The sequence below is a fragment of the Coregonus lavaretus genome (assembly GCF_964263955.1).
Source record: "Coregonus lavaretus genome assembly, chromosome: 9".
NCBI classification, from domain to species: Eukaryota; Metazoa; Chordata; class Actinopteri; order Salmoniformes; family Salmonidae; genus Coregonus; species Coregonus lavaretus.
This window is the reverse complement of record NC_139996.1, coordinates 39,462,643-39,490,085: the sequence shown is the minus strand read 5'-3', so window position 1 is coordinate 39,490,085 and position 27,443 is coordinate 39,462,643. Positions and strand designations below refer to the sequence as shown.

The following is a 27,443-nucleotide window of genomic DNA, read 5'->3' as shown; positions in this document are numbered from 1 at the left end:
AGTAGCCTAGCCAGCAACCGACAGATGCTAATGCTAGCAGCACACGTTACACTCCTTCCCTGAAGACTGTATAACGTGTTTCTCTCCTATCACACGCATCGTCGACTCAACTCTGTGTGCTCACCCTGCACAGTACCAGGCTTCATCATGGCCTTGTTAGCATTTGCAGATTGCATCGTGTTAATTCTCTACTCCCACCATCTGGAAGTTTAATGTTTATGCGCTGAGGAGAGGAGAGGCAGCGATGCTAGCTTAGCTTCCCGTAGCGCTAAAGAATGCCATCCTGCATGCGTCCCCTGGCTGGGAGTGAACCCTTTGATGTGATCGCTTCTGAGAAATGTCATAATTTATTGATGCTTCCATTAAAGTAGCATAGACGTCTGGGTAGAGTCAGGGGAGAGGGTGGCACACTGGTGGGACTGGAGAACAGAAGACTAGCTAGGCTACACAGAGATCTGAAAATAATCTAATATGTAATATACTGTATATATACAGTGGGGAGAACAAGTATTTGATACATTGCTGATTTTGCAGGTTTTCCTACTTACAAAGCATGTAGAGGTCTGTAATTTTTATCATAGGTACACTTCAACTGTGAGAGACGGAATCTAAAACAAAAATCCAGAAAATCACATTGTATGATTTTTAAGTAATTAATTTGCATTTTATTGCATGACATAAGTATTTGATACATCAGAAAAGCAGAACTTAATATTTGGTACAGAAACCTTTGTTTGCAATTACAGAGATCATACGTTTCCTATAGGTCTTGACCAGGTTTGCACACACTGCAGCAGGGATTTTGGCCCACTCCTCCATACAGACCTTCTCCAGATCCTTCAGGTTTCGGGGCTGTCGCTGGGCAATACGGACTTTCAGCTCCCTCCAAAGATGTTCTATTGGGTTCAGGTCTGGAGACTGGCTAGGCCACTCCAGGACCTTGAGATGCTTCTTATGGAGCCACTCCTTAGTTGCCCTGGCTGTGTGTTTCGGGTTGTTGTCATGCTGGAAGACCTTCAATGCTCTTACTGAGGGAAGGAGGTTGTTGGCCAAGATCTCGCGATACATGGCCCTATCCATCCCCTTTGCAGAAAAGCATCCCCAAAGAATGATGTTTCCACCTCCATGCTTCACGGTTGGGATGGTGTTCTTGGGGTTGGACTCATCCTTCTTCTTCCTCCAAACACGGCGAGTGGAGTTTAGACCAAAAAGCTATATTTTTGTCTCATCAGACCACATGACCTTCTCCCATTCCTCCTCTGGATCATCCAGATGGTCATTGGCAAACTTCAGGCGGGCCTGGACATGCGTTGGCTTGAGCAGGGGGACCTTGCGTGCGCTGCAGGATTTTAATCCATGATGGCGTAGTGTGTTACTAATGGTTTTCTTTGAGACTGTGGTCCCTGCTCTCTTCAGATCATTGACCAGGTCCTGCCATGTAGTTCTGGGCTGATCCCTCACCTTCCTCATGATCATTGATGCCCAACGAGGTGAGATCTTGCATGGAGCCCCAGACCGAGGGTGATTGACCGTCATCTTGAACTTCTTCCAGTTGTTGCCTTCTCACCAAGCTGCTTGCCTATTGTCCTGTAGCCCATCCCAGCCTTGTGCAGGTCTACAATTTTATCCCTGATGTCCTTACACAGCTCTTTGGTCTTGGCCATTGTGGAGAGGTTGGAGTCTGTTTGATTGAGTGTGTGGACAGGTGTCTTTTATACAGGTAACGAGTTCAAACAGGTGCAGTTGATAAAGGTAATGAGTGGAGAACAGGAGGGCTTCTTAAAGAAAAACGAACAGGTCTGTGAGAGCCGGAATTCTTACTGGTTGGTAGGTGATCAAATACTTATGTCATGCAATAAAATGCAAATTAATTACTTAAAAATCATACAATGTGATTTTCTGGATTTTTGTTTTAGATTCCGTCTCTCACAGTTGAAGTGTACCTATGATAAAAATTACAGATCTCTACATGCTTTGTAAGTAGGAAAACCTGCAAAATCGGCAGTGTATCAAATACTTGTTCTCCCCACTGTATATACACACAATATATATACAAAAGTATGTGAACACCTCTTCAAATAAGTGGATTCAGCTATTTCAGCCACACCTGTTGCTAACAGGTGTATAGAATCAAGCACACAGCCATACAATCTCCACAGACAAACATTGGCAGTAGAATGACCTTATGGAAGAGCTCAGTGACTTTCAACGTGGCACCATCATAGGATGCCACCTTTCCAGCAAGTCAGTTCGTCATATTTCTGCCATGCTAGAGCTGCCCCTGTCAACTGTAAGTGCTGTTATTGTGAAGTGGAAACGTCTAGGAGCAACAACGGCTCAGCTGCGAAGTGGTAGGCCACACAAGCTCACAGAATGGGACCGCCGAGTGCTGAAGCACGTAGCGCGTAAAAATAGTATTTCCTCAGTTGCAACACTCATTACCGAGTTCCAAACTGCCTCTGGAAGCAACGTCAACCCAATAACTGTTCGTCGGGAGCTTCATGAAATGGATTTCCGTGGCCGAGCAGCCGCACACAAGCCTGAGATCACCATGCGCGATGCCAAGCGTCAGCTGGAGTGGTGTAAAGCTAGCCACCATTGGATTCTGGAGCAGTAGAAACTCATTCTCTGGTGTAATGAATCACGCTTCACCATCTGGCAGTCCGACGGACGAATCTGGGTTTGGCGGATGCCAGGAGAACGCTACCTGCCCGAATGCATAGTGCCAACTGTAAAGTTTGGTGGAGGAGGAATAATGGTCTGGGGCTGTTTTTAATGGTTCAGGCTAGGCCCCTTAGTTCCAGTAAAAGGAAATCTTAACGCTACAGCATATAAATACGTTGTAGACGATTCTGTGCTTCCAACTTTGTGGCAACAGTTTGGGGAAGGCCCTTTCCTGTTTCAGCATGACAATGCCCCAGTGCACAAAGCGTGGTCCAGAAATGGTTTGTTGAGATCGGTGTGGAAGAACTTGGCCTGCACAGAGCCCTGACCTCAACCCCATAAAACACCTTTTGGATGAATTGGAATGCCGACTGCGAGCCAGGCCTAATCGCCTAACATCAGAGCCCGACCTCACTAATGGTCTTGTGGCTGAATGGAAGCAAGTCCACGCAGCAATGTACCAACATCTAGTGGAAAGCCTTCCCAGAAGAGTGGAGGCTGTTATAGCAGCAAAGGGGGGACCAACTCCATATTAATGGCCATGATTTTGGAATGATATGTTCGATGTTTGAGTCCACATACTTCTGGTCATATAGTGTGTTTATATATATATATATATATATATATATATATATATAAATGTCAGACTTGATTTGCCCTAAAGTAAAATGTATCAACCCATACAAAAATGTCCATGAATTATAATCGACACAATAATTCACATTTCCCGTTGCTGCTGATTTGAAAAACGGGTAAAATTAAGTTCCTGCATCTGTATGTAAAATGCAATCAGGTAATAATAGCAAGGATAACAGCAGTACTGTAACCAACATCTGCAACAATGATAGATAACCTGTAATGAATGCAAACACATGGAAATGAAATGAAATGAATAATGCTAATGTTTTTGAATTCTCAAGTGCTACTGCAATATTGTATTTTTAATTACCAAACTGCAACTTGTTATTTTCCTAGGTTCGTCCAGGGAGGTGAAGGCCCCTGAGGATGTGTCTGTGCGGATGCTCAAGAAGCTGAGGGGCCGGACTGAGTTCACCGTGCTGGTCACCCTGAAACAGGAGCACCTCAACTCTGGGGTCATCCTCTCCATCCACCACTCTGAACAGAGGTACGCCAGAGTCCTTACAATACGTACTGAATACAATGCTGGAGTCCTCACAATACACACCGAACACAATGCCAGAGACCTCACAAAACACAATGATCAGATTATGAATGGCTCACCTTTGCAGTGAAGTCCTTCTTAAAATATGGGAGTGTCATTTGTGTGTAGAATGTGTTGAGGGTACAGTGCCTTGCAAAAGTATTCAGCCCCCTTGGCGTTTTTCCTATTTTGTTGCATTACAACCTGTAATTGAAATTGATTTTATTTGGATTTCATGTAATGGACATACACAAAAAGTCCAAATTGGTGAAGTGAAATGAAAAAAATAACTTATTTCAAAAAATTAGTACAAATAAATAACAGAAAAGTGGTGCGTGCATATGTATTCACCCCCTTTGCTATGAAGCCCCTAAATAAGATCTGGTGCAACCAATTACCTTCAGAAGTCACATAATTAGTTAAATAAAGTCCACCTGTGTGCAATCTAAGTATCACATGATCTCAGTATATATACACCTGCTCTGAAAGGCCCCAGAGTCTGCAACACCACTAAGCAAGGGGCACCACCAAGCAAGCAGCACCATGAAGACCAAGGAGCTCTCCAAACAGGTCAGGGACAAAGTTGTGGAGAAGTACAGATCAGGGTTGGGTTATAAAAAATATCCAAAACTTTGAACATCCCACGGAGCACCATTAAATCCATTATACATTTTTTTGAAAGAATATGGCACCACAACAAACCTGCCAAGAGAGGGCCGCCCACCAAAACTCACGGACCAGGCAAGGAGGGCATTAATCAGAGAGGCAACAAAGAGACCAAAGATGCTGCAAAGCTCCACAGCGGAGATTGGAATATCTGTCCATAGGACCACATTAAGCCGTACACTCCACAGAGCTGGGCTTTATGGAAGAGTGGGCAGAAAAAAACCATTGCTTAAAGAAAAAAATAAGCAAACACGTTTGGTGTTTGCCAAAAGCCATGTGGGAGACTAACAAAACATATGGAAGAAGGTACTCTGGTCAGATGAGACTAAAATTGAGCTTTTTGGCCATCAAGGAAAACGCTATGTCTGGCGCAAACCCAACACCTCTCATCACCCCGAGAACACCATCCCCACAGTGAAGCATGGTGGTGGCAGCATCATGCTGTGGGGATGTTTTTCATCGGCAGGGACTGGGAAACTGGTCAGAATTGAAGGAATGATGGATGGCGTTAATACAGGGAAATTCTTGAGGGAAACCTGTTTCAGTCTTCCAGAGATTTGAGACTGGGATGGAGGTTCACCTTCCAGCAGGACAATGACCCTAAGCATACTGCTAAAGCTACACTTGAGTGATTTAAAGGGAATCATTTAAATGTCTTGGAATGGCCTAGTCAAAGCCCAGACCTCAATCCAATTGAGAATCTGTGGTATGACTTAAAGATTGCTGTACACCAGCGGAACCCATCCAACTTGAAGGAGCAGGAGCAGTTTTGCCTTGAAGAATGGGCAAAAATCCCAGTGGCTAGATGTGCCAAGCTTATAGAGACATACCCTAAGAGACTTGCAGCTGTAATTGCTGCAAAAGGTGGCTCTACAAAGTATTGACTTTGCTTTGGGGGGGGGTGAATAGTTATGCACGCTCAAGTTCTGTTTTTTTGTCTTATTTCTTGTTTATTTCACACACAAAAAATATTTTGCATCTTCAAAGTGGTAGGCATGTTGTGTAAATCAAATGATACAAACCCCCAAAAAATCCATTTTAATTCCAGGTTGTAAGGCAACAAAATAGGAAAAATACCAAGGGGAGTGAATACTTTTGTAAGCCACTGTACATACAGTATTTGTGTGTTTTTGTGTAACTGATAGATGCGCACTCACACACACACACACACACACACACTACAGGTTAATTTGTTTAACTGTGTGTACATTTGAAAGTATTTTGTCTGTTATGTATTTTTCGTTATTTGTCGGACCCCTGTAAGACTAGCTGTCACTATTGGCGTTGGATAATGGGGATCCTAATAAATTAAAAATCTTATTTGATACCTGCAGTACTGACAGACCAGACTTAACAATTCTGTACAGACAAAGCAAATTACCCTGTACGGCACGCTATCATTTTATTCCAAGTGGTTGTGAACAGAAAAGTGATGAGCCTCCCTTCCCTTCCCGGTTAGTTAGCATGCTGATCTGTTTTCCATTAGCTAGCTGTGCAGCCGACAGATCAGACTGGTAATCAGAATGCCACATAATGTGTTGATTGAACTGTGTATATTAAAGTCAGTGCAAAGTAAAGACCTCACTGCGATGTTAATTACTTTCCCCAGCTCTGATAAGCCAGGCTGTGTGTTCACTTCAAGCTACAGGCTTGGTTTAGAAATGGTTTGCTGAGTGATCTCGGAAGGCAGCGTTACAGGATTTGTGCAGCTGGTATATTGTGCAATGCTGGGGGAGAATAACTTATTAGATCGGATTGTAGATAAATAAACTCCACCGTTACAGTTCCTCTTCTAAGTGGTTGTTTTTCTTTTGTTTAATGCTTTGAAGCGAGTAGCTCCAAATAAGTCTCTGTCTTTAAAGCCGGAGCTGATGACTCTTTATTGGCAACTCTGGCAGCTCTTTCTATTAGTGTCACTTCATATGGGTAATCTCTATGGACTGGACAGATGGAAGGCAGGGGTTTCCTGGAATACCAATGTACCACTGTCCCCATGAGTTTACTACTCTCACTCACATCACATGGTTGTACTAGTGTTGTCTGGTGTTGTGTCTCGCTGAAGCTGTCCTTAACAGCCATAGAGTAGCATTAAGCTTGCACATATTCCTGGGATTGGCTCTTGAAAGGGTTAGCAGATCTACAGAGACATGTGTCATGATTCTTTGAAACAGGGTGAAGCATTTATATTTCACCATGGAGTGAGTGTGGTGTGAGATCTACTTTACTGAAAGGATTTGGATTCTGGGAATGAACTGGAACTGTTCAGCTGTCTGTAGAACTATGGGTGTGTTCTGTCCTCTATTGTATTGCCTTTTACCTCTGTTAGTGATGTTGAGGTTGAATTGGGTAGAATGGGATGTGTGTGTGTGTGTGCGTGCCTACATCCGTGCGTTTGCACATGTGTGTATGTGCATAGCAATTCCTCTCTCCATATTCCAATTCCTTTTTCCATCCATATTCTGTCTGCTCGTCCCTTCAGGTTCCTGGAGTTGGAGAGCAGTGGGCAGCGCAGTGAGGTGCGTCTCCACTACCGCACCAAGGGTCAGCAGGCCCACACTGAGGTGTTCCCCTACAGCCTGGCAGACGGACAGTGGCACAAGGTCTCTGTGGCGGTCAGCGCCTCCCACATCATACTGCACGTCGACTGCAACAGGTACGCTTCATGAACAGAGCCATAATAATGACACTAATCATGTTTCATTTATTCCAGTATTATTTCCATTGTAAGCTACCTAGGGCTGGGCGGTAAACCGTAAAGAAACCCCAGATATACCGGTATTCATTCATGGACCGTTTAGGATTTTTACTTTACCTTCTATAACGGTATTTAAATGTTTGATTTGTTGCATTAACCTCCTAGGGCTTAGTGGTCACATACGTGGACAGCACTTTTTAGCTCTTATGTCCACAATTGTGTAGAAGTTCTGTCATATTTCATGGCTTATTCTGATTTAGATATTTATAAAAGCCTTGTATATTTGTCATGACATGCAAATTTGAAAAAAAAAGTGTAAAACTAGCAACTTTGTAGGTCGCTAAACATGAAGTACACGTAAGTGTACATATGGACTGAGGCTCCTCGAAACAGCTAATATGCTTGTAAACATGCACACACGTAAAATGGGAAAAAAGCTAGCTCTGATGCAGCTAAAAAGCTGTACATGGTCCCAATGAAATAAATAACAATTAAATCACTAAATACATACATACATACTTAAATTAGTTGTGTTGAAAATGTTAGCCTAATGCAATTCGGACCATGAATCCACATATGTGGACATCATTTTTCTCTAAAAGTACATCATATCAAAAGATGATACTTAGTTTTTATTCTAATTAGGTTCCAATAAGCCCAAATAGCAAAGAGAAATAAAAAATGCATGTAAAAAAACAGCTTGGGCCTTAAGAGGTTAAATAATTTGGTAAGGACTCGAAAAAATGATGGCAAACATCAGTTTTATCGGCAGTAAGAAAACTGCTAAGCTGAGAGCTACTAGCTAACTTTCTAGCACAACAAGTCAACAACTTCGGGAGGGAAAGCTTGCAAAATAGATCCACAGAAATTCGACTGTGTAAATGATAACAAATTAGTGCACGATATTAAGACATTTCAGAAAATTCTGGAACTGAATTGAACAAATAACTATGCAAACAAGACTGTCATACTGTCAAAAATGAAAAATACTGTGATATGATATTTTGGCCATATCACCCAGCCCTAAATATACTTATAAGTAGGGAGTAGGATGACAGAAGAGGGTGTTTTTAGTGTTAGGGGCATTATTACTATTCAATTTATTCAAATATTATTGTTACAAGTTTTAGTGGTTGTAGTATTAGGTGTGGTGTAGTTGGCAATTATGTTTCATGATGAGCGGTAATCATGTTTTGCTGACCCTCTGTGTTTTGTTGACCTGTTTATGTTTTTCTGTCTCTGTAGGATCTATGAGAGGGTAGTGGAGATCCCGTTCATGGACATACCTGATGACACAACTTTCTGGCTGGGACAGAGGAACAGCGCCCATGGCTACTTCAAGGTAAATATTACATGTTTTGTAAAGCTGAAAACTCTTTATGGTGGTTTATGTTTGATGGTGGGCGTCATAAACGGTGAAGATGCTGCTTGATAAATTATTCAAATCATTGAGGAGAAAATTAAGCGCGTTGGCTCATGGACCATTTTCCCACAATCCACCATGGTACGTACTCCCCACCCCCTTCCCATCCTTGGTTGTTCAACCATGGACTTTATTTATAAAGTCTGGGAATTTAATTGGTCACATTTCTCAAGTTTGCCAATGTAAATTGTGCATTCTTTTTCTCCCTTCTCTCTTATTAAGAATGAATTGACATGTTTGTCCCATATATTGTTTCCCCCCTTGTTTACTGCTGCTGTGCATAGCCTGCGTAATTATCCCAGGAACACTGATTTGCTAGAAATCGGTAAAAGCCTTGGCCTGGACCGTGCTCATTAAACATGCTCCATTGTTTATCAGACTTGAAGATGTATTGCCCCTCACAGCGGTTTAATCCCCTCAGGAACATCCTTCCCACAGGGAGAAGTTAGAGTATAATGTCAGCTTATCGGCTTTTACCTATTTTAACCACACTGGTGGTGCTTTGTGTTTGCTGTCGGGCAAATTGATCACCAGAATGTGTGTCTGTGCGTGTGTGTGTACATACATGTGTGTGTGTGCATGCGTGCGGTGTGTCTGTGTGCGTATTGTGTCTTTGTGTATCGGTCTGTGTGTGTGTTGCTTCTGGCTGTTGCATTTCCTTAGCGTTAATTGGCAGATGAAAGAAGACTTGGAGGTCACCCACTAATCTTGACGTTTGCCCAACACACCTTTCCCTCCCTGCTTCTGAAGCCCTGATTAGTGCTGGGAAAGGAAAGCCACATCTCTTCTAAAGAGAAAAAAACCTCCTTAATTAACGATCAGATACACCCCCCCCCCCCCCCCCCCCCCCCCCCTCCCCCCTTCCCTAGTCTAATGGGTTTTCTGCCTTCCACTGAGTCTAAATTACCGGGAGATGGAAACATGTTTAACAAAACACGACTCATGCCTGCTTCCATCTCACCTGATGTTGCCATGAGGAATCAGCGAATTGGTTTCTTTGGATTTGAATTCATGGCCAGTAAATTGAAGTAGCAAGACAATTTAAAAAAACTATTTCTCATAAGTTGCGCAGCTACAAAAAATCCATTCAAGGAATGGAAGGGGCCAGGTTTCCATGGTTACTGAGTGTCTGGATGTGTGGTTTGACCACAGGACGAAAGGCTATCAAATTAAGAGACCTATGAATCAAATTGAAACTGTATCTCATAGTTATGCTTATCAAAGGAAATCAGGAGAAAACAGAAATTGCTATTATATTCATGACTCCCGTATCATTGGTTCACTTTGCATCCAATTTCAGTCCAATTATCTCACCACAAATCAGACTGTACCAGTCCAGAGAACACATTAACTCAGAATAAACTTGTCAGACTGCCTCCCCGATATTGAAACACACATTTCCAGTAACATTCACTAAATATTTCATACATTTGTTTACTGATAACAGTATTTATTGAAGTTGTGCAAGATTGGAAGATGATGAATCGTGTGTGTGTGTGTGTGTGTGTGTGTGTATGTATGTGCCTGCATGCCACAGTAAATGAACAATAAACTAGGCATATAGACCAAGTTTCATCCCTGTTATCTCTCCTCAACCATACCTATTGCACATTAGTTTCCCTAGCTTCTCTTTATATAACACCATCCACTGCATTGATGATGGCTCTCCTCTCATTTCAGGTGCTATCTGTGATCAAGTAGGACACATTTAGTCTGAAGAGACAGTATGCTCTGTGCTGGCTGTAACTAAGTCTGTGTTTTTTCTGTGTGTGTGTCTGCAGGGTGTAATGCAGGATGTTCAGATACTAGTCATGCCTCAGGGATTCATCTCCCAGTGCCCAGATCTCAACCGGAGTGAGTCCACACTTATTTTATTATAATGTTATTCACCTGTAACATTAAGGTATGTGTACACATGTTGGATCTGTGGTCGGTTCTTTTCTAGCATGCCCAACCTGCAATGACTTCCACGGACTGGTGCAGAAGATCATGGAACTGCAGGATATCTTAGCCAAAACATCCAGCAAGGTACTGGGATGTATCCTGGTCATACACCTTTGTTGTCAAGGCTGATAGCTTAGGCTATTAATTTCTGCTTCAACACTTTTCCTTCACCATCAAAGATGCAACCATACTGGCTATGATCTACCTCCATACTGGCCATCTATGGTCTACTTATATGAATATACTTTGATCATGTTGTACAGTGAAGATCTCCTTTAGTGCATGGTTGACTGTAGCGGGGCTTGTAGTAGGACTTGTTTCATGTGTAAAGAGATGGATGATATGCACCGATCTGAGGCTCACTCCCCCCTCTAACCTCCCACTCCCTCCCCCCTTCCTCCCTTTGTATCTGGGCTTGGCATGGCCAGCTGTCCAGGGCGGAGGAGAAGATGAATGGTCTGGATGGATGCTATTGTGAGAGGACCTGCAGTGTCAAGGGGGTCGTCTACAGAGAGGACGAGTCCTGGACAGATGGCTGCAGGAACTGCACTTGCTCGGTGGGCTGTGTGTGTGTGTGTTTCAATGGCCCCATTGTAGACCATGCCTTTGTTTTGGGCTTCAGTTCATCAAGTGTTGGTGGGGAGGTGGGGCAGTACCCCATTGTTGATGGCTTATGTTCTCTTTACTGCATTGGATTGAGAGGAGTGTTGCCCTAGATACCCAAATAAAAACAGGACAGAAAACAAGAAGGATAGAAAATGACCACGGTAACTTGGATTAGACAGATAGAGCAACAGGACTCAGCCATGCTGGCATACCCTCTCAAGGGTCTACTTTCCTCTTCACCAAGCGAGAATTATTCGACAATTGACTTTAAATACTTATGAGCAGGCTGGGGTTATTTATCAACAGACATATTTCACCCCCTGTCACTCTCCCAGCTATAATACATGAATTCCTCTCTATGCCACTGAACTAGGGATGGGGGTTTGAAATAATTTCACTATTTGAATAATATCATGAATTTATGTTGGATATCCGGATATTTTGGAAATAAATGTTTGTTTTTTTAACTTAAGTTTTTAAGTTGAGCACTGCTGCGCAAGGGAGAGAGGTTGGTGCTCTATTCCTGCAGCTGTGGTGGGGCTGTGTGTGCGGGAGCGAGCAGACGAAGGGAGAGAGAGAGACGCAGTAGCCGACTCGGCTACAGCCAAGACTAGCTAACTTGTAGCAGCCACAATGTTATTTATCATCCCATATAACAGTGCCTGTCTTGACTGGAGTAGCCTAGAGAAGCTAGCCAGCTAGCTAAGTTAGCCAGCTATAGCTAGCTAGGCTAATTGAGGCCACACGCTTCCCAACCCCATTCAGATAAAACAACAGCCTACCTGTTGCTTGCTCATTGTAGCCTACTCCTTCTCATTTTGCTAACTTTTAATTCCGTACTTTTATTCCATCTTGCATGGCATTAGTGAACTCTCACTCCACTTGCTACACATTGAGCCTCTTTGCCGCTTTGATTGGCCAACATAAACAACAAGCTACACACGTGAAGGCTACCGGTGGGCTACCAGTCTTTTTATGGAGCGCACATCATAAAAACTACATTGAAAAGTTTGTTGTTATATTAAATTAATCATTTGAAATGTCATGGTATATCCTTGTATGTAACAATGTCACATGGATATTTTAATTGACTTTAGAAAAAGCCTTTTCAGTGTTCAAGGTTAAAGGTCCAATGCAGCTGTTTTTATCTCAATATCAAATCATTTCTGGGTAACAATTAAGTACCTTACTGTGATTGTTTATTTCTCAAGCAAGAATTTTGCAACGACCGTCTGGGAGTTGTGAGGGGAAAACTAGCTGTTATTGGCAGAGAAGTTGTCAGAACGGCGACAGTGAAATGCGGTAGGCGAAGTCACACGCAGGACACAGAGCTACTGGAAACCGTACTTTAATGAAAGTAGCCAGTGAAAAGAAACTGTCTCCAACATCGGAGAAAACAAACAACCCGCACACTGCCGGTGACGCAAACAATAACACACAACACACAATGCACGACAGAGGGTTAAATAGGGAATACAATACAACATAATGGGGAACAGGTGTACACAATCAGACACAACAAGTCAAACACCGAAACATAGATCGATGGCAGCTAGTACTCCGGGGACGACGAACGCCGAAGCCTGCCCGAGCAGGGAGGAGGAGCAGCCTCGGCTGATTCCGTGACAGAAGTTTAGAACTCTCTTTATTATTGTTCTATTAACTAATTTACCACCTGGTGATGTCATCAGGCAGGACAAAACTCCATCCCACCAAAACAGGCTGAAATTTCAGGAAGTCTTTTCAAACAGCTTGTTCACAATTTCACAGTATTATTCCAACCTCATAGTGTGTAAATATAATATAAAACACAGGAAAATCACATTTTCGACTACACTGGGCCTTTAAAATAGGCCTACAGTGCCTTGCAAAAGTATTCATCTCCCTTGGCGTTTTTTCCTATTTTGTTGCATTACAACCTGTAATTTAAATTGTAATTGGACATACACAAAATAGTCCAAATTGGTGAAGTGAAATGAAAAAAAGTACTTGTTTCAAAACATTCTAACAAATAAATAACTGCTAAGTGGTGCGTGCATATGTATTCACACCCTTTGCTATGAAGCCCCTAAATAAGATCTAGTGCAACCAATTACCTTCAGAAGTCACATAATTAGTTAAATAAAGTATACCTGTGTGCAATCTAAGTGTCACAGAACAGTATATACAGTATACACCTGTTCTGAAAGGCCCCAGAGTCTGCAACACCACTAAGCAAGGAGCACCACCAAGCAAGCGAGACCATGAAGACCAAGGAGCTCTCCAAACAGGTCAGGAACAAAGTTGTGGAGAAGGTGTTGGGTTGGGTTATAAAAAAATATCCAAAACTTTTAACATCCCACGGAGCACCATTAAATCCATTATAAAAAAAATTGAAAGAATATGGCACCACAACAAACCTGCCAAGAGAAAGCCGCCCACCAAAACTCACGGACCAGGCAAGGAGGGAATTAATCAGGGAGGCAACAAAGAGACCAAAGATAACCCTGAAGGAGCTGCAAAGCTCCACAGCGGAGATTGGAGTATCTGTCCATAGGACCACTTTAAGCCTTACACTCCACAGAGCTGGGCTTTACGGAAGAGTGGCCAGAAAAAAGTCATTGCTTAAAGAAAAAAATAAGCAAACACGTTTGGTGTTCGCCAAAGCCTTGTGGGAGACTCCCCAAACATATGGAAGAAGGTACTCTGGTCAGATGAGACTAAAATTGAGCTTTTTGGCCATCAAGGAAAACGCTATGTCTGGCGCAAACCCAACACCTCTCATCACCCCGAGAACACCATCCCCACAGTGAAGCATGGTGGTGGCAGCATCATGCTGTGGGGATGTCTTTCATCGGCAGGGACTGGGAAACTGGTCAGAATTGAAGGAATGATGGATGGCGCTAAATGCAGGGAAATTCTTGAGGGAAATCTGTTTCAGTCTTCCAGAGATTTGAGACTGGGATGGAGGTTCACCTTCCAGCAGGACAATGACCCTAAGCATACTGCTAAAGCAACACTCGAGTGGTTTAAGGGGAAACATTTAAATGTCTTGGAATGGCCAATTGAGAATCTGTGGTATGACTTAAAGATTGCTGTACACCAGCGGAACCCATCCAACTTGAAGGAGCTGGAGCAGTTTTGCCTTGTAAAATCCCAGTGGCTAGATGTGCCAAGCTTATAGAGACATACCCCAAGAGACTTGCAGCTGTAATTGCTGCAAAAGGTGGCTCTTCAAAGTATTGACTTTGGGGGGGTGAATAGTTATGCACGCTCAAGTTTTCTGTTTTTTTTGTTTCACCCCAAAAAATATTTGGGAGGCATGTTGTGTAAATCAAATGATACAAACCCCCCCAAAATCAATTTTAATTCCAGGTTGTAAGGCAACAAAATAGGAAAAATGCAAGGGGGGTGAATACTTTCGCAAGCCAATGTAATTATTCGAATATTCGAAAAATAACCGTGCACATCCCTACAATGAACTCCTCAAATGAGCCAATGGAGTGGATCTGTGGCTTTGCACCAGCAGATGAGGTATACTATGAGGAGATCCCATATTGCTCAGTACATTATATTGGTGTAATGTGAGTAAATGTACATATCTTTCACTATACTGCACCTAATTACTCTCGACAGATGATCATTATCGTCTGCGATTTGTTCCACCATGCTCGTCCAATGAATCGTCGGTTCTCATAGACTTGTCGCGTCCCCGATGCAGACTGCAATTACGCCATTAGATAGACATGTTCGTTACCTTATGGGTGGCAATTAGCCGTGAACTTTCAAACTAAAAGGTCACAACATTAAGATGGTATCAATTATAGTGGATGAGTCAAATCCAGGTTTCTTTGAGTAGAGTTCAATTCTCGGGCAGGAATGTGGGTGAGTTACAGAGCTAGAGATAAAAGCACCTCATACTTATTAAATCCTTAAAACTGAATATTCCTCTGACCTCTCCTATAGAGACTCTATGGGAAGAAGGTAGGGGCATCATTTCAGCTTAACCTAGGGTATGGCAAAGTGACAGGGAGTGGGGGGGGGGGGGCATTTAAAAAAATGGACGCTCATTTAAAAACTCTAAAATGCAATTTGGAGAATAGCAAAACAAGCAAAATTGACTCCAGCCATTATCACTGTGTAGCAGTAGCTTCATTCACCTCAGTCAATAGGAGACTTACCATTCTACAAACACATGTCATACAAGAATTAGCTGCCTGCTATGCACTAGCTCAGCACCGGGATTAAAACTTTAGTTTAGTTTCAAGTCAAGTCAAACAGCATTTACCTAGCCAAAGCCATCTACTACAGCCATCTTTACCTCTGCAATGTGTTGAGAAAAAGTCCCGCTGGTCCCTGTAGCTGTGTAGATGTGCTCTTCCACAGAGAGGATGAGGCAATGCAAGAGGTTTCACTCTCACCAAAATCTGTCCAAAATAAGCCCAATGCATTTTATTGGATAATTTTGGACCTAAGCTTGTCGCCTGCCTTCCTGCCTTTGGGACAACGACTCCCATTGTTAGGGCAGAGACATGAGCCTCTCATCATTATATACAGATCTCTGCTCTGCATAAAGCGAGCCAGACATTACAAACAGCCTTCCCTCCCGCTGCCAGGCGTCCGCATGGTCCTAAAGTCCCAATTGACGCCTGTGGAAGAAGGTTGTGTTTAATACTGTTGCCTGTCAATTTCAGTGACTTCCTGTCTTTTCTCTCTCCCACAGAATGGCACAGTGCAGTGTGAGATCATCTCCTGCCCTCCCCCTCAGTGCCCAGCGGGCACCACGCCTGCCTACATGAAGGGCGCCTGCTGTATGGCATGCCAACGTGAGTGAAATGTCTTAACACACACACATGCACAGATGGACGTACACACATGGACGTACGCACCCAGATGGACGGACACACACACACACACACAGATGGACACATGCGTATGCACACACATACACACATAAACACTCCACAAAGGCTGCTTGACAACTAACCACAGCTCTGCATTGCTAAGCTGCTCCCCAACACGCCTCCTGAGATGCTCCATCCTTTTGCATATACATTATTCAACAGCCAGCTTCTCAACACAGGTGGCCACGTTGACACAAATGGGAACCAGACACCAGGGGTCGCAGGATGTGAGATTAACTAGTTCCTGTTTACACTAGACAGGATGATGCAACTGTATGAGCCGGAGGAGCTCATCTTGGACTTTCAGATAGAAAAAAAAAACTTGTTTGAAGTTGAGGAATTAAAACATGAAAAACATGTTTATCTGGAGAAAAAAATAACGGAATTATGAAATGGATGCTGTTGGAGTAGCCTTGTGTCTGGCTGAGCGGACCATGAAACATTAAGATAAATGTCTGTATGTTTTATTTGATCAATAACCGCTTAGCCCGTGGATGTGTTCTTTTCAGATAAATAATTCTGTTTCAACACGTATCTACACAGAGAGAATGTTTTTCTATCAGACTCTGAAGCTAGCGCTGCATTCTTATTATCCTCCTACAGTGCCTTGCAAAAGTATTCATCCCCCTTGGCGTTTTTCCTATTTTGTTGCATTACAACCTGTAATTGAAATGGATTTTATTTGGATTTCATGTAATGGACATACACAAAAAAGTCCAAATTGGTGAAGTGAAATGAAAAAATAACTTCTTTAAAAAAATTCAAACAAATAAATAACAGAAAAGTGGTGCGTGCATATGTATTCACTCCCTTTGCTAAGAAGCCCCTAAATAAGATCTGGTGCAACCAATTACCTTCAGAAGTCACATAATTAGTTAAATAAAGTCCACTTGTGTGCAATCTAAGTATCACATGATCTCAGTAAATATACACCTGTTCTGAAAGGCCCCAGAGTCTGCAACACCACTAAGCAAGGGGCACCACCAAGCAAGCGGCACCATGAAGACCAAGGAGCTCTCCAAACAGGTCAGGGACAAAGTTGTGGAGAAGTACAGATCAGGGTTGGGTTATAAAAAAATATCCAAAACTTTGAACATCCCACGGAGCACCATTAAATCCATTATAAGAAAATTGAAAGAATATGGCACCACAACAAACCTGCCAAGAGAGGGCCGCCCACCAAAACTCACGGACCAGACAAGGAGGACATTAATGAGAGAGGCAACAAAGAGACCAAAGATAACCCTGAAGGAGCTGCAAAGATCCACAGTGGAGATTGAAGTATCTGTCCATAGGACCACTTTAAGCCGTACACTCCACAGAGCTGGCTTTATGGAAGAGTGGCCAGAAAAAAAACATTGCTTAAAGAAAAAAATAAGCTAACACGTTTCATGTTCGCCAAAAGCCTTGTGGGAGACTCCCCAAACATATGGAAGAAGGTACTCTGGTCAGATGAGACTAAAATTTAGCTTTTTGGCCATCAAGGAAAACTCTATGTCTGGCGCAAACCCAACACCACTCATCACCCCGAGAACACCATCCCCACAGTGAAGCATGGTGGTGGCAGCATCATGCTGTGGGGATGTTTTTCATCAGCAGGGACTGGGAAACTGGTCAGAATTGAAGGAATGATGGATGGCGCTAAATACAGGGAAATTCTTGAGGGAAACCTGTTTCAGTCTTCCAGAGATTTGAGACTGGGACGGAGGTTCACCTTCCAGCAGGAAAATGACCCTAAGCATACTGCTAAAGCAAGACTCGAGTGGTTTAAAGGGAAACATTTAAATGTCTTGGAATGGCCTAGTCAAAGCCCAGACCTCAATCCAATTGAGAATCTGTGGTATGACTTAAAGATTGCTGTACACCAGCGGAACCCATCCAACTTGAAGGAGCTGGAGCAGTTTTGCCTTGAAGAATGGGCAAAAATCCCAGTGGCTAGATGTGCCAAGCTTATAGAGACATACCCCAAGAGACTTGCAGCTGTAATTGCTGCAAAATGTGGTTCTACAAAGTATTGACTTTGGGGGGGGGTGAATAGTTATGCACACTCAAATGTTCTGTTTTTTTGTCTTATTTCTTGATTATTTCACAATAAAAAATATTTTGCATCTTCAAAGTGGTAGGCATGTTGTGTAAATCAAATGATACAAACCCCCAAAAATCAATTTTAATTCCAGGTTGTAAGGCAACAAAATAGGAAAAAATACCAAGGGGGGTGAATACTTTCGCAAGCCATACAGGGCCTTATCACTCATATCTTTCTCAATTTCTCTTTTCAACAAAGAAATGGATTTCAAAGAATATTAGATTTATTCACCTCCACATTTCTTTCCTATTGGCAGAAATGACATCCGTAGTGAGTGATGTGTTTACCTTTAAATAGCAATAGGAGCACTATAGTCCCTGAGAATACATTCCTCTTAAATATGCATACTGTATGTCACACATTCAAAGGTTCTCTTAACGTTATGTTTGGTCTCAATAAGGCTCTTGTTATTAAGAAGAGCTGGTTTCGCTGTATGACATATATATTTTTAGAGGCCTGGGTTGCACAGTACATCTTCTCAATTGTAAATTGAATTAACTTTAAACTCACTGCAAAACTCACACACACACGTCATCAACACACACACAAACACTCCCAAGCTGATCCATGGGAATCAGACTCAGTCAAACTCTTCATACCATATTCAGTTTGACTCTTTATCAAAGGGAATCCATTAGCTTAGCTAGCTAATCAGGCTGTGTTGGCATAAACACTCCCTCTCCCTACCCAACTCTGCACTGCGTTGTGACGGACGGAGGGGGTTGAAAGGCCTGTAAGCATCCTAATCTGACATCAACACACTGGTATAAATCCTCCTTAACTCTGCCGTCTCTGTGTACAGCACTGAGGTAGACAAAGACAGGGCTCATTAAGCTTGCTTTGGTGTTAGAGACACAAAGGAAGACTCCCTTTCCAAATTAAAACCTTATCTGTTCACCTACTGTACATTACCTCCTCACGGAGCGGGAGGCAGGGAGCTAGGTTCTGGTTCTGATGAGTTGTCAAGAGCAATGTTTAATAGCTTTTTCAAAACTTCATCAATGCTTTTCCTGGTAATCAATTTATTCAGTTTGACTAGTTCTTGTGCAGATATAATAATTCACAGTTTGATTGATGGGTAAAATTGCTTGGGGTTTAGGGTTTGGCCTATATAGTGCTTTCCTCCAACAATTCTGATAACCAGGTAGCCTATCCACTCAAACCTCCACATCAAACTGACATATTTAATATGATTTTCTGCCCAAGTAAGATTATCGCCTTTCCCACAGTCATACTGTATACCAAGTGATGTTGAAGTCCAATGCTCCCATTCTATTTTCTGATAAGAAAGATTTTCATGTCTGTCCCTATGTGGCTTCACCACAGCAGGTTGCCACAGACTACCACAGTATACTGAATATTGCCTTTTTTTTGTGCGCACGCCATTTGTGTGTGTATCTGTGTATGTCTATTTCCAGCGGTATGCCTGTTCAAAAAAGAAGAGTTGGTGGAGGGAGATCAGAAAGCGGTGCGTGACAACTCTGGCAGATGCCAGCTGTACGAGTGCAGGGTGAGTACACTACAGCCCTCATGAAAACATACTATTGGTGTTTTTCTACCTACAGCACTACTTGGTTTAAACAAACTCCCACACCTCCATGAAAAGACACAATAATTCAAGCAACCAAGCACTTACAGTGTATTAATTTCCATCACAGGGTGTATGACAGCTTCATTAAATAGTGATTCCAGACTAGAGCTGCTCTCCTCAGGCCAGAGGCTAAATCAAGCCTGAATGAGAGACTGCAGTCGGCCGTCAACATTAGCTACATTTATTGATCTGTTTTTTCTTATGCTCTCTATGGGGAAAGTAAATGGGCAGAACTGAGTAATTGAGTTTCCAGGAGGGGACCAAACCGTCACAGCATGACAATCAATGTTTTGATCAATCATCATCAAATATATCTCCTATAGTCCTGTATGACCATATAGATTGTGCAGTGTGAGACTGATGGCTGTATGTTGAGATCACACACCTGGCCCGTTGGCAGCCCTTGCTTTGTGACTGAAACTGCTTTCTTATATAGCTACAGGCACAGACACATATAGACACAGACACAGTCACAGACATAGGCTGCAGATCAAAGGACTGTGTAATGGGGATAGTGTCAGTCATCCTGGTCCCACAGTCTCAGGCAGGCCGGCGTTCTGGGTAAGCAAGCCTAAATATCTTATATTGAGTGATAATTGTTTTTCTTTCGTTTTTTTCTTATATAAACCTAAAAATGGCTTAATACAAGTAATATATCTTATTTAAAGGTATCTTTCAAGATATTTTACCTAATAAGACAATTAAGGTAAAATAACATGATTGAGGTAAAGTATCTAGAAAAATATCTTGACAAAATATAAATTACTTGTCTTTTTGCAGTGTGCTGCTGGTTTTGGGAGCTGACTAACATAGAGATACAACTATTTGATTTATCTTTATAGTGGCTGAGCTAGCCTTGTGTGGAACGTAGCTAGTCATAGATGTGTTCTGAGTTGGTTTATTAGGTTGGTTTTCTCTGGTTGAGTGTTTCTCGGTCGTGTGTTAATGATGTTAATGATCATGAATCAGCATCAGTCAGGTAGGCAGAGCGGAGAGGAGCCAGGGCATTGAAGATGGATGTTAAAGAGCTGGTGGGAGAGGGAGCTCCCTAATCACATTTACTCTGTCTAATCACACAATCGGGGACAATTACACTGGTTTCATATCCTTCTCTGTTCAATTTGTTATCATAAACCTCAATAGATAAGTGAATCGACATGCAGAGTCTTACTACAGCGCAGCAGCGCTAAACTAAACTGAAATATGTATACGTTACTGCTATTGACCCATCATTATGTAACTTTAGTTGGGAAGTTGTGCACAGTGGAGAGGGAAGCACACAATGGATGCCTAATTGCCTCTGATTAAATTCTAGCCTTATCAAATCTGTGGGAAACCAGCAGCTGAGCTAATCTAACCCTTATGAGGTTGTGTCTCATATTGTTTCTCATTGTTTCCTTGTTACTAGGACACGACTATGCATCAGGTCGTCGTGACTACCCCCTGTCCTGAGCTCAACTGTCCAGAGTCCGAGCAGGTCAACCTCACCGACAGGTGCTGCAAAGTCTGCAGAGGTATTGAAAAATACAAGGCATTTCACTGTACTTGTGGAAGTGACATTAAAACGTAAAACTTTATATCAGTGGTTTCCAACCAGAGGTACTAGGACCCCTGGGGGTACTTGGCCTATCCACAGGGGGTACTTGAGAAGACTCATGAGACCATAGGCCTACTGGTAACATACAGATGAGGGGGTACTTCAGGGGTACTCCTGGCAGAGCAAAATTCAGTTGGTGGTACAGTAACCTAAAAAGGTTGGGAACCACTGCTCTACATTACAGATGTAAACCTAAAAAGAATCAGCAAATAATTACAGGAACCATTGCAAAAAAAAACACCTGGACTCTATTAAATCCAGTCTGAGAGGAGTGACCTGTGTGTAACCTCTGACCTCTGTGCCCTAGGTCATGACTTCTGTGCGGAGGGCCACGGCTGTGTGGAGCACTCTGACTGTATCAACTTGGAGGCTGGGGCCCGCTGCAGCTGCAAGGATGGCTTCCACCCGCTCCGAGATGACAACGCATACTGTGAAGGTACACAAAGGATTCTAATAGAAGAATAATAGAATTGATAACAAACACCTTCTATTGAACCGTTTCCCTCCAAGACTGGCAGAATATCTTTTCATTTTGTGCACTTTGGTTGAACTGTGAGGTATTTGTGACAGCTTAATTATTTTGTTGCAAAAAATGAAATCTTCCAACACATTGAGAGATGACATACTGTTAGACAGACTGTCTGCTGTAATTTGTGTAGAGGTATTAGTCATAGGTACGGATGCTGCGTTCACGTGCTAGTCGGAACTAGGACACTCGGAAATTTCCGACTTGCTAAGTGGTTGTAGTTATATACAGTACGTGCAGCGTTCAACCAGTTAGCAAGTCAGAAAGTGTCCGATCCAGGGACTTACTTTCACTGACATACTCAAATCATTGTATGCTTTTGTCTTCTTTTGGTCAGTCTCTACTGTGTATTGGTATGAAAATACAGAACGCCCCCTAGCTGTGTTTGTCTCACTGCCAAGAATGCATGAGTGATTTTTCATGAGCAGAGACCCTCATAAGTAGTGCTATTCATCATGTAGGCCATAATATTCATTGCTGATTGCAGGCCACACTGATGTTTCAGGCCATGGTGTTAACTCTAGTAAAACACATGGGGCCAATTCCAACCATCGATGGCCACTATATTATTCCCAGCTGATCTCTCGTTAAACCATCAATACGTGCTAAATTCACCCGCACAGCTGATCTCAATTGCAACCATTATTGGTTACCACATTACCGCTCCCTAAAAGCTGATGTCGGTGTTACATTAGTCTTGCGCGCTACCAAAGTCTTTCAAGATATTTTCGCCATCTGGTGGGTATTATCATCGAAACAACTTGGACCTACTTTTTGAACAGACTAAGGGCGATTGATCTATTTGACAATCATTCTGTACAACTGAAATAAAGTGTTTCCTCATTTACTGCAGCAAATCTACTGTGGCAATTTACCCGACACGTTGTATGAATGGAAAACTAATGCTGGTGTAGCTCTTAACATTTGATTTGTTTTCAGTTTATGTAATCCATTAAATACAACTGTCTCTAAAAGAAAATGGTCTGGTTCGGTTATTTCTTATCAAGATAAAATATCCCTGGACTATTCGAAATGTGTAACTAAATCAAGTTGATTGAGTTTTATAATCTATATTTTTTTTATCAAATGAAAATGCAGGCTGATAGTTATTTCAAATGGCATATATTATATTATTTTGCAATTTAAGGTGAAACGTTTTAATGAAATATAGACCTACTAGTTCTATATTCTCATACTCAAATAAGATTTTGTTTACGTTCATCAGCCTTACGATTTCCGGTGCTCCTGATAGGTCGATATTTCATTGGGGCGGGAGTAGAGAACAGACGCAGCTGTCATAATCACTTGACACGGTAACAACAAGAGATCAAATGATCTGCTGGGTTTTTTCTTGTGGGTTTTTGGTTGCAAGCAAGTCTGCTTTAATACGCTAGTGCATGTAATCTCTCTGTTATTAGCGTTTGAAGAAATCCAGCTGTAATGCATAGCACATCGCTACATTCTGCCTGTTGGTTGCAATGCACCCAATGTGTTTGATCATCTCATGATTGTTTTCTTATAAAAACAGATGCTTTATACTCTATGGCGATTTGTCCCTCCACTTTTGAAGATTGGAAAATGTGTTAATACTTCAAGGAAATTTAATCACATGGACTGCCTACTACAACACATGCAAATAAACATGATATAACATACACGTCTTCGCCGGTCCTTCCCTTCCTCAGTGGAAATTCTCACATACGTCTTTGCTTCTTACTTTACGGAATCTTCCTGAGATGATCAAAGAAGTGACGACTTCTCCATCTGCAGGGCTGTAAAATCTACAGTGTTTACCCAACTCATAGTAATACATGTGTGGGTTCCCGTAGCTAAATCTATGGATGACGTTGATGACTAGTGCAAATAAGCCATCTTGACTCCATATCCCTTTCATCTTCGTTGCTTCACTCCGCGCTTGTATGCATACATGCCCTACTTTTACCAAGCTGATGAATTCCCTCCAACTTCTCTCTTCTGTCACCTTCAGCAAGATCAGTGCGATGTATTTGGTTACATGTTCATTGGCTCTGATAACCAGGGATGGAAAGGCACGTGTTAAAAAGAGAACAGCCATTCCTGACCTCCTCTCAGTCTGTTTTAACATGCTAAATATGACCAGTTGGTCAGGTAATTACAATGTATCAGGGAATCTGCATAATTGAAGATGCTATCAGCCCCCTGTCTCAAATTAATGGAGTGTAAGGTCTCTGGGCTGCAGGTTAAGCTCCTGCCGCACGGCACCACCACCACCTCAACTCACCACCTCCCTCCACTGCATACAGGCTGCACCGCTTCTTAAGCCAGCAGAGACTGGTGCTTTAGCCCACTCTAAGTTGGAGGGAAGAAGTTTGGTAAATACTTGTAAATCTAGGAGGAAGACGTGTCCAAGGTCCTGCACACCCATGGTAAACGTGAAGGTTGAAGTTGTGTGCCTATTTCAATGTAGGTTTTGGCTCTAATTTCACTTACATGTACTTGTAGCCAGTATCCCCTGAGACAAGATGCTGAATCATCCAACAGCAGTATTGTGGTATGTTTTTTGGAAATGGATAAGCTCTATAGTTGTTTCAATGACAGTCATTCAACACAGTGGTGGTTAGAACCAGTCGACAGACACAGACTCTTCAGACCAGCAGCACGACTCATCTCGAGAGTGACCAAGGTCCCTGTATGAAATTGGATGGGGGTGTGAAGAGAATTTCTTCTGAAACTGCAGAGGGACAAAATTGACTCAATTTTCTGATGTTATTCTCACAAAGCAATTGATTTTTTGAGGGGCTTCTGGAAATCACTTACTCTATGAGAATTGTGCCCTGCAAAAAGAAATGGAACCGCCAACATAGTTGTTTTGAGGATCACACAAGTGTATGAGAATGTTGGTGTTCATATAATAGTTGGGACAAAGGTAGCTACACCATTTTGCTGGTGAGGGTTGGTGTGCATCAGTATACAGATGGAAAAGCTGTTTGTCAGCCTCAGTATCAGACCACAGAAGACATGAGATGGATTCCAATAGACAGGCTTATGTGCTACACACAATGTACATAAAGTACACCGTGTACACATACAATTCCCTTCAGCCATCAGGTTGGCATCAGATCGGTCTAGTATCTCAGGAAAAGACAGACACTGGCTCTTTAAAACAGTCCTAGGTCACTGATGTGCTGAACATAGCCTATGAGATCACTCCTGTGTAAATGTTTTATAGAAGCAGTGGTAGCAGAGCCTCAGGGGGAGACTCTCCTCTCCCAGTCTCTCTCTGCTCATAGAGTGCTGTTCTCTCAGACAGAAAAGCACAGGGCCCCATTCCCTCAGAAGGCAGTCATGTAGAAGGTGTATCGTCCAACACAGATCCATGTGATGGGTAGTGTATTAAACATCTCTATTAGAGTGAAAGCCAAGCTGCTGTGGCCAAGTGACAGACTGTGATTGGCTCTAGATTGAGTAATCTGTAAAGCGCCCAAGGTTGAAGCTAATATTAGTATTGTAATACCACAGGAGAAAAGGCAAGGAGCAGCTCGCATTGTTTTCTTATACTCAAATCATTGTTTTCACGTTTTTTCTGGGGTATCTGAAAATGAGTATAGTGCCTCTTTTCTTCTAAGACCTCCATTATTTAGATGATTTACTCACACAGGCTTAATTACACCATTTTGTTCAAGATCAAAAGGACATCATTCTAAATGCTTCTCTATTTTGACCATCACTATTTGCACATTGGTGGCATTAAAATGCAAACCAATCAAAATTGATCCAACTAGAGTATGTTTTGCATGCATATCATCGCATTTGCGTAGTGGCATAGAGTAGTAGAGTAGAGGCGCTTGCAGAGGTTGCACACATGGGCAAGAACATTTTTAGGCTAGGGTCAGAATTTTTTTTGGCCTTTTATAAACTAATTTCATGCAATTCTACGTCATTTTACTTGACTGGAGACTTTAGCAGAATCCTTTTTAATACCGCACAAATGATCGAAATGACAGGCTACTTTGACACTGACAAACTGAGAATCTGAGATCAATAAAAACAACCTCATCTTGAATCCATCAATAGCCTAGGCCTAGGTGTGTGGAGACACACATATTGTACAATATGAAATTGTAGTCCTAAAAAAGCTTCCCAGCTTCACTGACTCACCCAATGATGCGCAGCTCACTCACCGGTGATGGCCGTTGCGCTAGTGCCAAAAGCCTATTTCTCTCTCTTGTTTTACTATGTAAAACAATGCTGTTCACTCAATAGGCCTATTTGGAAGTTGATACAATATTTTGGTAGCCTACAGACAGATTAGTCTTCTCTTTTCAGCAGGAGCCATTTGCTTACCAACCTGTGTTTTCCCGCGATTGTATTTGAAATATTGCGAAAGGCTTGTTTTGGCTGCATGCTGTTCACTGACAGATTTGCTGTGCGCTCCCGACTGTAGGTATCACGACTCAGGATATGACCCAGATGCAAACACAGGAGGCGGATAGTACAATTCTCAATGATAATTTATTAGAACACGGGGCAGGCAAAGGGCAGGTCGAGGACAGGCAGAGGTTCGTAATCAGGTCAGAGTCAGGTAGGTACAGGACGGCAGGCAGGCTCGGGGTCAGGACAGGCAGAGGTTCGTAATCAGGTCAGAGTCAGGTAGGTATAGGACGGCATGCAGGCTCGGGGTCAGGACAGGCAGAATGGTCAGAACCGGGAAAACTAGGACATTTGAGAAACAGGAAAACGGGAAAGCACGCTGGTAAGACCTGACAAGACGAACTGGCAACAGAAAAACAGAGAACAAAGGTAGAAATGCACAGGGGAAGATGGGCGACACCTGGAGGGGGGTGGAGACAAGCACAAAGACAGGTGAAACCGATCAGGGTGTGACAGTATTATTATTATATTATTATTATATTATTACAGTAGGCTATGCTTTGTGATTGGGCTACACACAATCCACAGCTAGGCAATTTTTTTGTTGTTAAGATATTGATCCTCTGTGGTTAAATTATAGGCCTAGTAGTATTCTGAAATATTTCATTTATTTCTGAACAGACCATAGTACTGTAATTCTATAACTTTGGCAAATACATTTCAATTTATCCGGGATGCTACAGCACCTCCAGCATCCTTCCCGCAACTATGATTCTATAAGGAAATAAATGATGAAGTAACGCTGGAGAGATGAGAGTTGCAGGCTCATGTCTATCAGAGCAGAGAGAGGGAGAGAGATCATAGAAAGTGAATCTCATTCTAGTTCTGTGGTAGATACAGGCGCGCTTCTCTCTCTCACCACAGCAACGGCCACGCGTTGGTCTCTAGGCTACAATGTTGCGGAAACCAAAAACCTGGGCTGGCCCAACCCAAATCAATTCTTAGAATATCAGGCATGGGCTGAAAATCTACGTTTTCACATTAGGCAGGAGAATTACAGAGGAGGCAACTCGAATTAACTCTGATCGCTTTTATGATAATATTTACATTGCAAACGGTTACAATTATTTTTCATGCCACGAGAGCTACCGGATCCTGGCAAATAGTTTCCGGAACAAAACAGTCAAAAACTGAGAGGTGCCGGATTAAATTAAGCACTGGTTGTATCCCATCCAGTGATAACTAGGTAG

At 42.4% G+C, this 27,443-nt stretch overlaps 1 protein-coding gene across 1 annotated transcript in view; it reads left to right on the top strand.

Annotated features, from left to right (window-relative positions):
• Window positions 1-27,443, top strand: part of LOC311135349 (protein kinase C-binding protein NELL2a-like) — a gene marked incomplete at its 5' end in the record, with an annotated part of 110,545 nt that overhangs the window by 11,466 nt on the left and 71,636 nt on the right. The window contains 10 exons of the mRNA XM_084169296.1: window positions 3,640-3,790; window positions 6,972-7,145; window positions 8,433-8,529; window positions 10,392-10,464; window positions 10,556-10,638; window positions 10,983-11,111; window positions 15,863-15,965; window positions 19,548-19,639; window positions 21,129-21,234; window positions 21,625-21,753. Of these exons, the coding sequence (XP_084025422.1) occupies window positions 3,640-3,790; window positions 6,972-7,145; window positions 8,433-8,529; window positions 10,392-10,464; window positions 10,556-10,638; window positions 10,983-11,111; window positions 15,863-15,965; window positions 19,548-19,639; window positions 21,129-21,234; window positions 21,625-21,753 (1,137 nt within the window). The remainder of the gene's footprint in view (window positions 1-3,639; window positions 3,791-6,971; window positions 7,146-8,432; window positions 8,530-10,391; window positions 10,465-10,555; window positions 10,639-10,982; window positions 11,112-15,862; window positions 15,966-19,547; window positions 19,640-21,128; window positions 21,235-21,624; window positions 21,754-27,443) is intronic.